The sequence below is a fragment of the Pecten maximus genome, chromosome 1, assembly GCF_902652985.1.
Source record: "Pecten maximus chromosome 1, xPecMax1.1, whole genome shotgun sequence".
Taxonomy (NCBI): Eukaryota; Metazoa; Mollusca; class Bivalvia; order Pectinida; family Pectinidae; genus Pecten; species Pecten maximus.
This window is the reverse complement of record NC_047015.1, coordinates 28467148-28481464: the sequence shown is the minus strand read 5'-3', so window position 1 is coordinate 28481464 and position 14317 is coordinate 28467148. Positions and strand designations below refer to the sequence as shown.

The following is a 14317-nucleotide window of genomic DNA, read 5'->3' as shown; positions in this document are numbered from 1 at the left end:
AATCAGCTAGCCCATTCTTTCCCCCCTATCAGCGATGTTAGCAGGGAAATTTTTGGCTAGCCCTTTCGTTCCCCCCTATCAGCTTTGGAGATGGGGAAACTTTTGCCTAGCCCATTCTTTCCCCCCTGTCGGCTTTAAATTTGGAGATGGGGAAACTTTTGGCTAGCCTATTCTTTCCCCCTTATCAGCTTTGTTAGCGGGGAAATTTTTGGCTAGCCCAAAAGTTATTCAGCCTGCATCCATTCTTGCAATTAAAAGTACCAAAGAAATAATGGTAAAAACATAGCTGATAGGGGGGAAAGAATGGGCTAGCCAAAAGTTTCCCCGCTAACAAAGCTGATAAGGGGGAAAGAATAGGCTAGCCAAAAGTTTCCCCATCTACAAAGCTGATAGGGGGGAACAAAAGGGCTAGCCAAAAATTTCCCTGCTAACATCGCTGATAGGGGGGGAAGAATTGGCTAGTCAATTGTTTCCCCGGGGAAACTTTTAGCAGGGGGGAAAGAATAGGCTGCTCCTACACCTGTATGAATATCATCTTTAGTAAAAAAAAAATTTAAAAAAAAAAATATTAATTCATTAAAAAATAAATAAAACCTAGTCTATTTGTAGAATTTTTCTTATAAAATTTGTATACATAATGTAAAATGAAAAACAAAAACTGATTTACTTGTTTTACCATTGTATAAATTTTTTGTATACTCATTCAAATTTGAATTTGCCAGTTTACCTCCCTGGAAGTTTACAGCTGTGTTGCTGTTATGACCATAGCTATGCATGCTGAGTAAATAAACTCCATACATTATCAGCTAGCTTGCATATTGAGTAAACAAATGCCATAACTTATCAACATTTTGCTGACAATGTCCATCAGCAAGATTCCTTAGGTACATGTACATTCATTCATTCATTCATTCATTCATTCATTCATTCATTCAAAATATATACTAGAAACCATTCCCCATGTACTAAAGATTAAATTGTGAGTATGATGGAATTTCGGACCGACAGTCTCTTTGGTTACTATTGGCAAACCTGTGTACCTCTGTTGGCTGCCTGACATACCCACGGGAACAGACAGTGCCCCTCTGTTGGCTGACTGACATACCCATGGGAACAGACTGTGCCCCTCTGTTGGCTGACTGGCATACCCATGGGAACAGACAGTGCCCCTCTGTTGGCTAACTACATACCCATGGGAACAGACTGTGCCCCTCTGTTGGCTGACTGACATACCCATGGGTACAGACTGTGCCCCTCTGTTGGCTGACTGGCATACCCATGGGAACAGACAGTGCCCCTCTGTTGGCTGACTGACGTACCCATGGGAACAGACTGTGCCCCTCTGTTGGCTGACTGACATACCCATGGGAACATACTGTACCCCTCTCTTGGCTGACTGACATACCCACGGGAACAGACAGTGCCCCTCTCTTGGCTGACTGACATACCCACCGGAACAGACAGTGCCCCTCTGTTGGATGACTGACATACCTACGGGAACAGACTGTACTCCTCTGTTGGATGACAGACATACCCATGGGAACAGACTGTGCCCCTCTGTTGGATGACTGACATACCCATGGGAACAGACTGTGTCCCTCTGCTGGCTGACTGACATACCCATGGGAACAGACTGTGCCCCTCTGTTGGCTGACTGACATACCCATGTGAACAGACAGTGCCCCTCTGTTGGCTGACTGACATACCCATGGGAACAGACTGTGTCCCTCTGTTGGCTGACTGACACACCCATGGGAACAGACAGTGCCCCTCTGTTGGCAGACTGACATACCCATGGGAACAGACAGTGCCCCTCTGTTGGCAGACTGACATACCCATGGGAACAGACTGTGCCCCTCTGTTGGCTGACTGACATACCCATGGGAACAGACTGTGTCCCTCTGTTGGCTAATTGACATACCCATGGGAACAGACAGTGCCCCTCTGTTGGCAGACTGATATACCCATGGGAACAGACTGTGCCCCTCTGTTGGCTGACTGACATACCCACGGGAACAAACTGTGCCTCTCTGTTGGCTGACTTCGTTTTTGTTCTCATGCAAAGCTGATTGTATTGAAGAGCTTATCAGAAGAGGGGACACAGACCTTGCAAAGTCCTTAAATTTTATCTATAGGTATATCTATGATGTGTTATCTTTCAATAACAAAAATAATTATCACCATGTCAATCTGATATACCTTGTTGAACTTGAAGTCAAGGAGTCCATCAGATATACCCTGTAGAACTTGAGGTCAAGGAGTCCATCAGATATACCCTGTAGAACTTGAGGTCAAGGAGTCCATCAGATATACCCTGTAGAACTTATACTCTGTAGAACTTGAAGTCAAGGAGTCCATCGGATATACCCTGTAGAACTTATACTCTGTAGAACTTGAAGTCAAGGAGTCCATCGGATATACCCTGTAGAACTTGAAGTCAAGGAGTCCATCAGATATACCCTGTAGAACTTGAAGTCAAGGAGTCCATCAGATGTACTCTGTAGAACTTGAAGTCAAGGAGTCCATCAGATATACCCTGTAGAACTTGAAGTCAAGGAGTCCATCAGATATACCCTGTAGAACTTGAAGTCAAGGAGTCCATCAGATATACCCTGTAGAACTTGAAGTCAAGGAGTCCATCAGATATACCCTGTAGAACTTGAAGTCAAGGAGTCCATCAGATATACCCTGTAGAACTTGAAGTCAAGGAGTCCATCGGATATACCCTGTAGAACTTGAAGTCAAGGAGTCCATCGGATATACCCTGTAGAACTTGAAGTCAAGGAGTCCATCGGATATACCCTGTAGAACTTGAAGTCAAGGAGTCCATCGGATATACCCTGTAGAACTTATACTCTGTAGAACTTGAAGTCAAGGAGTCCATCGGATATACCCTGTAGAACTTATACTCTGTAGAACTTGAAGTCAAGGAGTCCATCGGATATACCCTGTAGAACTTATACTCTGTAGAACTTGAGGTCAAGGAGTCCATCAGATATACCCTGTAGAACTTATACTCTGTAGAACTTGAAGTCAAGGAGTCCATCGGATATACCCTGTAGAACTTATACTCTGTAGAACTTGAAGTCAAGGAGTCCATCGGATATACCCTGTAGAACTTATACTCTGTAGAACTTGAAGTCAAGGAGTCCATCCGATATACCCTGTAGAACTTGAAGTCAAGGAGTCCATCGGATATACCCTGTAGAACTTATACTCTGTAGAACTTGAAGTCAAGGAGTCCATCCGATATACCCTGTAGAACTTATACTCTGTAGAACTTGAAGTCAAGGAGTCCATCGGATATATCCTGTAGAACTTATACCCTGTAGAACTTGACGTCAAGGAGTCCATCAGATATACCCTGTAGGACTTGGACATCAAGGAGTCCATCAGGTATACCCTGTAGAACTTGACGTCAAGGAGTCCATCAGATATACCCTGTAGGACTTATACTCTGTAGAACTTGAAGTCAAGGAGTCCATCAGATATACCCTGTAGAACTTGAAGTCAAGGAGTCCATCAGATATACCCTGTAGAACTTGAGGTCAAGGAGTCCATCGGATATACCCTGTAGAACTTATACTCTGTAGAACTTGAAGTCAAGGAGTCCATCGGATATACCCTGTAGAACTTGAAGTCAAGGAGTCCATCGGATATACCCTGTAGAACTTATACTCTGTAGAACTTGACGTCAAGGAGTCCATCGGATATACCCTGTAGAACTTATACTCTGTAGAACTTGAAGTCAAGGAGTCCATCGGATATACCCTGTAGAACTTATACTCTGTAGAACTTGAAGTCAAGGAGTCCATCAGATATACCCTGTAGGACTTGGACGTCAAGGAGTCCATCAGATGTACCCTGTAGAACTTGAGGTCAAGGAGTCCATCAGATATACCCTGTAGGACTTGACGTCAAGGAGTCCATCAGATGTACCCTGTAGACCTTGAAGTCAAGGTGTCCATCAGATATACCCTGTAGAACTTGAAGTCACGGGGTCCATCAGATATACCCTGTAGAACTTGAAGTCAAGGAGTCCATCAGATATACCCTGTAGAACTTGAGGTCAAGGAGTCCATCAGATGTACCCTGTAGAACTTGAGGTCAAGGAGTCCATCGGATATACCCTGTAGAACTTGAGGTCAAGGAGTCCATCAGATATACCCTGTAGAACTTGACGTCAAGGAGTCCATCAGATATACCCTGTAGAACTTGAGGTCAAGGAGTACATCGGATATACATGTACCCTGTAGAACTTGAAGTTATTAACAATTTCAGTAAATCCCTTTATACCCTGCCATCCAGGAACAGTATTTGATTTTACTGCATATTGGTGTTGAGAAAAAGATTTTCAAAATTTAATTATTTTTTTTATTGCATTACAAACACAATCATTTGCTGTGAATAGATATTTCAAATTAGACCTTTGACTTGGTGACCATGACCTGTAGTCGAATGTCTTCTCATTTGATTTCAACTAATTATGTTTCTTTTTGTCATAAAACATTTACAATGTACCAGTAAACTGTTTCAAGTTTGACTTTCTATATGTTTACTTTTCCGAGTCTTGTTTTCAACTTTAGTTGTGTAATGTGGCAGCAATCTTAAAAACATCTCAACAAATTAACTGTTGTCTACATGGCAGGTGTTTGAGAAGGTTTTGTTGCTCAAAAATTGATCAGCTTCATCAGTAATGTTGTATCATATTCTAATTTTTTGTGCCATATTTTAGCCATTATGTAGAAAATATAACCAAAAATAAATTCCATTTTCTCTGTTCTGTTGGATTAATTATAAGATCTAAGAATTGTCATTAAACTGTAATTCAGCAGTTATTACAGTCCTTACAGGTGATCAGATCTGCCTTCACAGTCTATCAGATTCATTGATGTCAAATAATTGTGCTTTTAAGGTGTCAAGTTTCTCAATGTACATAAATGGTTTTAATACTTTGTTCATTCGTATCAACACCCATTCTTGGCTTCTCAATGTAGTAAATTTCCTTCATAGTGTTTAAAACCATAATATCAATGATTCTAGACTTCTCATTGGGTTTAAGACTCTCAAATCAACAATTATTAACTTCCCTGTTGTGTTTGATACAGGTACCTACTATCATTTCAACCATTGTTTGCTTCTCAATATAGCAAATTTTGTACCGGATAATTAAAACTATCATATTAACGATTCCAGACTTCTCATTAGGGTTTAAGACTCTCAAATCAATGATTCTTAGCTTCCCTGTTTGATCATCTTCGCTAGCCAAGGCTTCTGATTACGTTACACTCCACGAACCCTTGGCGGATATAGTCGTGTTCAAACCGTCGCGCCCTGGAATCCTAGGGCACCCAATCAAATCGCGTTTTACATTCTGGCTTGGTTTCGCAGTAAACAAAAAATGCGGCACCCAGTACAGAGCTACATTGCCGACTATGTCATGGCATTTTACCTAAATACAAAAATCACAATCTTTGGGGGAACATTCGCAGTGTTTGATCAATTCATATAAGTCATTGATCACATATCTCATCGAAATGACACCAAACCTCGATGTGTGTTTGTAAACATCACCGATAAAGTAAATCGGTAACGCTTGTTTTGATTGGTCGAAAATTTCATGCGTGAAGGGTGGTAATTTCGAATCACCGCTAGAGGGCCAGAACTGACGCGTATATCTGCCAAGGGTTCGTGGAGTGTAACGTAATCAGAAGCCTTGGCTAGCGAAGATGCTGTTTGATATAATCATTTCAATCATTGTAGGCTTCCCAATGTTTTCCTACATAGAATTTTAAACTATCATATCAACATGTCTCGGCTTCGTTGAAGTAGCACTTTATCCAAAGTTAAGCTATTTTTGACTCATAAATGCACAGAATTGCATTGAATTGGCTTAAAAGAGAAAGTTGGATTTTTTTTTAAATCATCAGGATTTGGAAAAGGTAGTTTTGATAGATGATTGTGTAAATAATATAGATCTTTCTTGGTCTTCCAGGCTTAAACTGCGATTTATTGATACACGAAGCCACGTACAGTTCTCGGGATGTGCATCTGGCCAAGCTGACCAATCATAGGTAAATATTTGTCATGATTTATACATACAGTTCACCAGGATTTCCAATGATGGCACAGGAGCACTTCTCTGGCTAATGTCTCTTAAGCTTGTCTATTGTAGTCCACCCAGTATACAGGTATGCACTGGCAGCGTCTAAATCTCAAATATCTTAATGTTTTAAGTTTTGGAGTAAGCTTTTCCAAAAAGTATCGCATTCAAGAAGTTTAGTATTCAATGATATAAAATGTTAATGTGTGTGTTTTCCTGAGCAACATCTTGATTTCACAAGTTTGGAAAAGCCACTCCCCACCAGCACTCTTTTTTTTTTTAAGAACTGAGGGATCTTTCTGAATTTCCATGTGTTTCATATCTGTTGAAAATCACTTCTCAAACTTGATGTATTATAGGTTTCCCTCGTCCCAGTTACTTAGTATGCAAATTAAATTTTTCAGATGGATTAAAGAATAAAATGGCCAACAATCAGCCATCTTTGATTTTGAATTTTGAAGTTTGTTATCACTATTCTCAGAAAGTTTTTTATGTATCATTCTCAACTTCCATATGTAGGTTCCTCTTGATCCTAGTTGTGGTTGGTCAATTTTGTGATAAATTGAAATAACAAAATGGCCAAAATGCAGTCATTTTGGAATTGGCTCATCAAATTGTGTTGCCATTGATCCCTTGTATCGCATGTAAAATTTTTTGAGACAGCAGGTGGCCGTCTTAGATCTTGACAGTAGAAGTTAGTATTTACTTTAATTTTAAGACTGAATGGAATGCCGACAGGTGACCATCTTAGATTTTGACAGTAGAAGTTTGTATTTACTTTTTTTTTCCGGAGTAGTACTGGAAGGATGTACTTAATCCCTTGCTGTGAATGTTCAATTTTGAGACAGATTGGAAAAAAGGAAATGACAGTCAAGCAGCAATTTTGGATTATGTCAGTTGAAATTTGTAATTACTATATGTATATCTCTGACTGGAACAGAGAATGAAAAAGAAAAAATCATGCAGGAAAGTTTTTAAAAATTCATATTTACATAGAACCAGTAAAGATTATTCAATGATAGGTGCCTGGAGATCCCTCTGGCATACTGGGTATACGGCTGTCAAAGTGTTGTGGTTGATACTGATGAAATTACAAATTCTATACATTGTATATATATATGTAGTGTAGTTATCTGAAGTTTACTCAATGTTACCTAAAGGTTATCTTTCAAAAAGCTGTTGTGTTGATATTGAACATGTACCGTAACCTGTGGTGATCAACATGCAAAAAATATAGATAGGATAGTCATACGATTAAAACTACATGATTCACAGACATCTGTAACACACAAAGACAGGAACGTATTGTATGGGAGTCGATACAGATTATGAGATATGATGGGGAGGTAGATCCGAAACCTTTTTCAAGACATTCATTTTATAGCCAAGTGTCTGATCTCATTTCTTTCAGTACAGTGGCAGGGGCAGTGGAGGCAAGTAAACAAATGAAGGCCAAGAATACTATCCTGACACACTTCAAATCACAAGCTCTTCTTCAAGAGAAAAGACTGATCTTATCTCAGATTAGCATCACAATTGCAATGGATCATATGAAGGTAACATTTTATTATCCCACCATCATCAGAAGGTCAGATGGAGGGCTATTCAAATCACCCTGCATACATAGTCCGTCAACAATTCTTGTTATCACTATTTCTTGAGAAGTACTGTAAGGTTTTTTATCAAACTTCATATGAAGGTTCCCATTGGTCCCTAGTTGTACATGATAGATTTTGAGACTGATCGAAAAAAAAAAATATGGCCAACAGGTTGCCATTTTGAATTTTGACTTGAAGATTGTTATTGTTAAATCTCAGAAATTTCTACATGGATCATTCATAAATTTCATATGTTGGTCCATGATGGTCCCTAGGTGCTCTAGCTATAGATCAATTTTGAGACTGATTGGAAAACAAAATGGCCAAAAGGTGGCAATTTCGACTGTTGGAGTTAGGTCTTGACTTGGAGCTTGGTACGGAGCTGTATATTTTTGGAAGTACTGGACTAATACCTTGGTTGCCATTAATACTTAGTTGTGTGTGTGAAAGTGCTATAAGTAACAATATGACTGAGAGGCAGCCATCTTAGTTTTTGCTATTTCTTTACAAATATATGTCGGTTCCCAAGGCTACAATTGAAGTATGTTATCGCTTTTTTTCAAACTGTTCTTTGTTTTCCTCAGATTTCATGTACATATGTGGACTGATCACGAAAACAAACAATGGCCAACATGCAGCCATCTTGGATATTAACTGTTAAAATTTTGTTTTGTTGTCTTAGAAAGTTCTTAAATCTTTCTAGATTTTATACATAGATTCCTTTGTTATCAAATGATTAAGAAGAGGGGAAAGGTCAGTCTTACAAAGATCCAATAAAGACCGTTCAATGGTGGGCGTTAAGGTCCCTCTTATAGATCCAATAAAAACCGTTCAAGGGTGGGCGTTAAGGTCCCTCTAATAGATCCAATAAAAACCGTTCAATGGTTGGCGTTAAGGTCCCTCTTATAGATCCAATAAAGACCGTTCAATGGAGGGCATTAAGGTCCCTCTTATAGATCCAATAAAAACCGTTCAATGGTTGGCATTAAGGTCCCTCTTATAGATCCAATAAAGACCGTTCAATGGTGGGCGTTAAGGTCCCTCTTATAGATCCAATAAAGACCGTTCAATGGTGGGCGTTAAGGTCCCTCTTATAGATCCTATAAAGACCGTTCAATGGTGGGCGTTAAGGTCCCTCTTATAGATCCAATAAAGACCGTTCAATGGTGGGCGTTAAGGTCCCTCTTATAGATCCAATAAAGACCGTTCAATAGTGGGCGTTAAGGTCCCTCTTATAGATCCAATATAGACCGTTCAATGGTGGGCGTTAAGGTCCCTCTTATAGATCCAATAAAGACAGTTCAATGGTGGGCGTTAAGGTCCCTCTAATAGATCCAATAAAGACCGTTCAATGGTGGGCGTTAAGGTCCCTCTTATAGATCCAATAAAGACCATTAAATGGTGGGCGTTAAGGTCCCTCTTATAGATCCTATAAAGACCGTTCAATGGTGGGCGTTAAGGTCCCTCTTATAGATCCAATAAAGACCGTTCAATGGTGGGCGTTAAGGTCCCTCTTATAGATCCAATAAAGACCGTTCAATGGTGGGCGTTAAGGTCCCTCTTATAGATCCTATAAAGACCGTTCAATGGTGGGCGTTAAGGTCCCTCTTATAGATCCAATAAAGACCGTTCAATGGTGGGTGTTAAGGTCCCTCTTATAGATCCAATATAGACCGTTCAATGGTGGGCGTTAAGGTCCCTCTTATAGATCCAATAAAGACCGATCAATGGTGGGCGTTAAGGTCCCTCTTATAGATCCAATAAAAACTGTTCAATGGTGGGCGTTAAGGTCCCTCTTATAGATCCAATAAAGACCGTTCAATGGTGGGCGTTAAGGTCCCTCTTATAGATCCAATAAAGACCGTTCAATGGTGGGCGTTAAGGTCCCTCTTATAGATCCAATAAAGACCGATCAATGGTGGGCGTTAAGGTCCCTCTTATAGATCCAATAAAGACCGTTCAATGGTGGGCGTTAAGGTCCCTCTTATAGATCCAATATAGACCGTTCAATGGTGGGCGTTAAGGTCCCTCTTATAGATCCAATAAAGACCGTTCAATGGTGGGCGTTAAGGTCCCTCTTATAGATCCAATAAAGACCGATCAATGGTGGGCGTTAAGGTCCCTCTTATAGATCCAATATAGACCGTTCAATGGTGGGCGTTAAGGTCCCTCTTATAGATCCAATAAAGACCGTTCAATGGTGGGCGTTAAGGTCCCTCTTATAGATCCAATAAAGACCGTTCAATGGTGGGCGTTAAGGTCCCTCTTATAGATCCAATATAGACCGTTCAATGGTGGGCGTTAAGGTCCCTCTTATAGATCCAATAAAGACCATTCAATGGTGGGCGTTAAGGTCCCTCTTATAGATCCAATAAAGATCGTTCAATGGTGGGCGTTAAGGTCCCTCTTATAGATCCAATAAAAACTGTTCAATGGTGGGCGTTAAGGTCCCTCTTATAGATCCAATAAAGACCGTTCAATGGTGGGCGTTAAGGTCCCTCTTATAGATCCAATAAAGACCGTTCAATGGTGGGCGTTAAGGTCCCTCTTATAGATCTTATAAAGACCGTTCAATGGTGGGCGTTAAGGTCCCTCTTATAGATCCAATAAAGACCATTCAATGGTGGGCGTTAAGGTCCCTCTTATAGATCCAATAAAGATCGTTCAATGGTGGGCGTTAAGGTCCCTCTTATAGATCCAATAAAAACTGTTCAATGGTGGGCGTTAAGGTCCCTCTTATAGATCCAATAAAGACCGTTCAATGGTGGGCGTTAAGGTCCCTCTTATAGATCCAATAAAGACCGTTCAATGGTGGGCGTTAAGGTCCCTCTTATAGATCTTATAAAGACCGTTCAATGGTGGGCGTTAAGGTCCCTCTTATAGATCCAATAAAGACCGTTCAATGGTGGGCGTTAAGGTCCCTCTTATAGATCCCATAAAGACCATTCAATGGTGGGCGTTAAGGTCCCTCTTATAGATCCAAGAAAAACCGTTCAATGGTGGGCGTTAAGGTCCCTCTTATAGATCCAATATAGACCGTTCAATGGTGGGCGTTAAAGTCCCTCTTATAGATCCAATAAAGACCGTTCAATGGTGGGCGTTAAGGTCCCTCTTATAGATCCAATAAAGACCGTTCAATGGTGGGCGTTAAGGTCCCTCTTATAGATCCAATAAAGACCGTTCAATGGTGGGCGTTAAGGTCCCTCTTATAGATCCAATAAAGACCGTTCAATGGTGGGTGTTAAGGTCCCTCTTATAGATCCACAAAGACCATTAAATGGTGGGCGTTAAGGTCCCTCTTATAGATCCAATAAAGACCACCATTCAATGGTGGGCATTAAGTTCCCTCTTATAGATCCAATAAAGACCGTTCAATGGTGGGCGTTAAGGTCCCTCTTAAAGATCCAATATAGACCGTTTAATGGTGGGCGTTAAGGTCCCTCTTATAGATCCAATAAAGACCGTTCAATGGTGGGCGTTAAGGTCCCTCTTATAGATCCAATATAGACCGTTCAATGGTGGGCGTTAAGGTCCCTCTTCTAGATCCAATAAAGACCGTTCAATGGTGGGCGTTAAGGTCCCTCTTATAGATCCAATAAAAACTGTTCAATGGTGGGCGTTAAGGTCCCTCTTATAGATCCAATAAAGACCGTTTAATGGTGGGCGTTAAGGTCCCTCTTATAGATCCAATAAAGACCGTTCAATGGTGGGCGTTAAGGTCCCTCTTATAGATCTTATAAAGACCGTTCAATGGTGGGCGTTAAGGTCCCTCTTATAGATCCAATAAAGACCGTTCAATGGTGGGCGTTAAGGTCCCTCTTATAGATCCCATAAAGACCATTCAATGGTGGGCGTTAAGGTCCCTCTTATAGATCCAAGAAAAACCGTTCAATGGTGGGCGTTAAGGTCCCTCTTATAGATCCAATATAGACCGTTCAATGGTGGGCGTTAAGGTCCCTCTTATAGATCCAATAAAGACCGTTCAATGGTGGGCGTTAAGGTCCCTCTTATAGATCCAATATAGACCGTTCAATGGTGGGCGTTAAGGTCCCTCTTATAGATCCAATAAAGACCGTTCAATGGTGGGCGTTAAGGTCCCTCTTATAGATCCAATAAAGACCGTTCAATGGTGGGTGTTAAGGTCCCTCTTATAGATCCACAAAGACCATTAAATGGTGGGCGTTAAGGTCCCTCTTATAGATCCAATAAAGACCACCATTCAATGGTGGGCATTAAGTTCCCTCTTATAGATCCAATAAAGACCGTTCAATGGTGGGCGTTAAGGTCCCTCTTAAAGATCCAATATAGACCGTTTAATGGTGGGCGTTAAGGTCCCTCTTATAGATCCAATAAAGACCGTTCAATGGTGGGCGTTAAGGTCCCTCTTATAGATCCAATATAGACCGTTCAATGGTGGGCGTTAAGGTCCCTCTTCTAGATCCAATAAAGACCGTTCAATGGTGGGCGTTAAGGTCCCTCTTATAGATCCAATATAGACCGTTCAATGGTGGGCGTTAAGGTCCCTCTTATAGATCCAATAAAGACCGTTCAATGGTGGGCATTAAGGTCCCTCTTATAGATCCTATAAAGACCGTTCAATGGTGGGCGTTAAGGTCCCTCTTATTGATCCAATAAAGACCGTTCAATGGTGGACGTTAAGGTCCCTCTTTGATCTCTTGTGTTAAGTGAGAAAAAGTTGCCATGTTACTTAAAAGTTTCCCATGTAAGGGAATTGCATTACTTAACTAATACGGTAACGCTCACACTTGTAAATAATTTTGTGGTAGTGCCATTATATCACTGTATTGCACAACTATTCTAAAAACTAAACAGTAATACACATTAACCCACAATTACATTTTTCGAGACCTCACACTGACCTCACACTAAACAGTGATATTGTATCGGAAGCCCACATTACATGTGTACATTGACTTTCAATTATTTTAATAAACTGATAATAAATATTTCATTTTCTGATTGTAGGTTCGACTGAGTGACCTAGACTACACCCCACTCTTCAATCCATTCTTTCTGGAATTGTCAAATTATATGTTAAAAAGATGATAAAACCGACCGATTTACCTTAACCAATATTGGATACTGTTATATTGGATACTGTGATATTGGATACTGTGATATGCTACAATAGATGTTCCTAAATCAAGTGTCACAGCACTCGGACATCAATGAATCGTGTCACAGCACACAGACATCAATGAATCGTGTGTAACAGCACACAGACGTCAACGAATTGTGTTACAGCACACAGACGTCAATGAATCGTGTGTTACAGCACACAGACATCAATGAATCATGTAACAGCACACAGACGTCTTTGAATCGTGTTAAAGCACACAAACGTCTTTGAATCGTGTCACAGTACAGACATCTATGAATCATGTGTTACGGCACACAGACGTTTATGAATCATGTGTTACGGCACACAGACGTTTATGAATCATGTCACAGCACACAGACGTCTTTGAATCGTGTCACAGCACACAGACATCAATGAATCGTGTGTAACAGCACACAGACGTCAACGAATTGTGTTACAGCACACAGACGTCAATGAATCGTGTGTTACACAACACAGACATCAATGAATCATGTAACAGCACACAGACGTCTTTGAATCGTGTTAAAGCACACAAACGTCTTTGAATCGTGTCACAGTACAGACATCTATGAATCATGTGTTACGGCACACAGACGTTTATGAATCATGTCACAGCACACAGACGTCTTTGAATCGTGTTTTGCAGCACACAGACGTCAACGAATTGTGTTACAGCACACAGACGTCAACGAATCGTGTCACAGCACACAGACGTCAGCCAATCGTGTTATAGCACACTTACGTCTTTAAAATCATATTACAGCACACAGATGTCTATGAATCATGTAACAGCACACAGATGTCTATGAATCGTGTTACAACTCACAGACGTCAATGGATCGTGTGTTACAGCACACAGACTTCAATGAATCATGTAACAGCACACAGACATCTTTGAATCGTGTTACGGCACACAGACGTCAATGAATCGTGTTACAGCACACAGACGTCTTTGAATCGTGTTACGGCACACAGACGTCAATGAATGGTGTTACAGCACACAGACGTCTTTGAATCGTGTTACGGCACACAGACGTCAATGAATCGTGTAACGACACACAGACGTCTTTGAATCGTGTTACGGCACACAGACGTCAATGAATCATGTAACAACACACAGACGTCAATGAATCGTGTAACAGCACACAGACGTCTTTGAATCGTGTTACGGCACACAGAGTATGAAATGAAGGCATGGAGCTACAAAAAAAACAGAAGAACAGTGGTTACTGTATACATGAGTGCAGTTTGAATTATGCTTCAATGCACTCCTGTAGTCCTTACCATTATAATGGTTACAGGTAGGATGTTTGATGAAAGAATGAAGATGCTGGTGTGTACTAGAGTATGGCAAGCCATTTATTCATGAAGCAATGTTGATCAAGCATTTAACCAGATCATGTAAGATACCTGTATCTTATACATGTATAATTATGTAAGATACATCTTAAATAAATAAGATAGCTTACAAACATATAAGACATCTTTATATAT

General features: G+C 40.6%; 1 protein-coding gene across 1 annotated transcript in view; it reads left to right on the top strand.

Moving 5' to 3' along the window:
• LOC117329465 (zinc phosphodiesterase ELAC protein 2-like) overlaps nt 1-13275 on the top strand; it is a 37256-nt gene extending 23981 nt beyond the window's left edge. Inside the window, exons 17-19 of the mRNA XM_033887421.1 lie at nt 5996-6074; nt 7515-7659; nt 12688-13275. Coding sequence (XP_033743312.1) covers nt 5996-6074; nt 7515-7659; nt 12688-12768 — 305 coding nt within the window. The 3' untranslated portion in view covers nt 12769-13275. The remainder of the gene's footprint in view (nt 1-5995; nt 6075-7514; nt 7660-12687) is intronic.
• Nucleotides 13276-14317: the final 1042 nt, after the last annotated feature.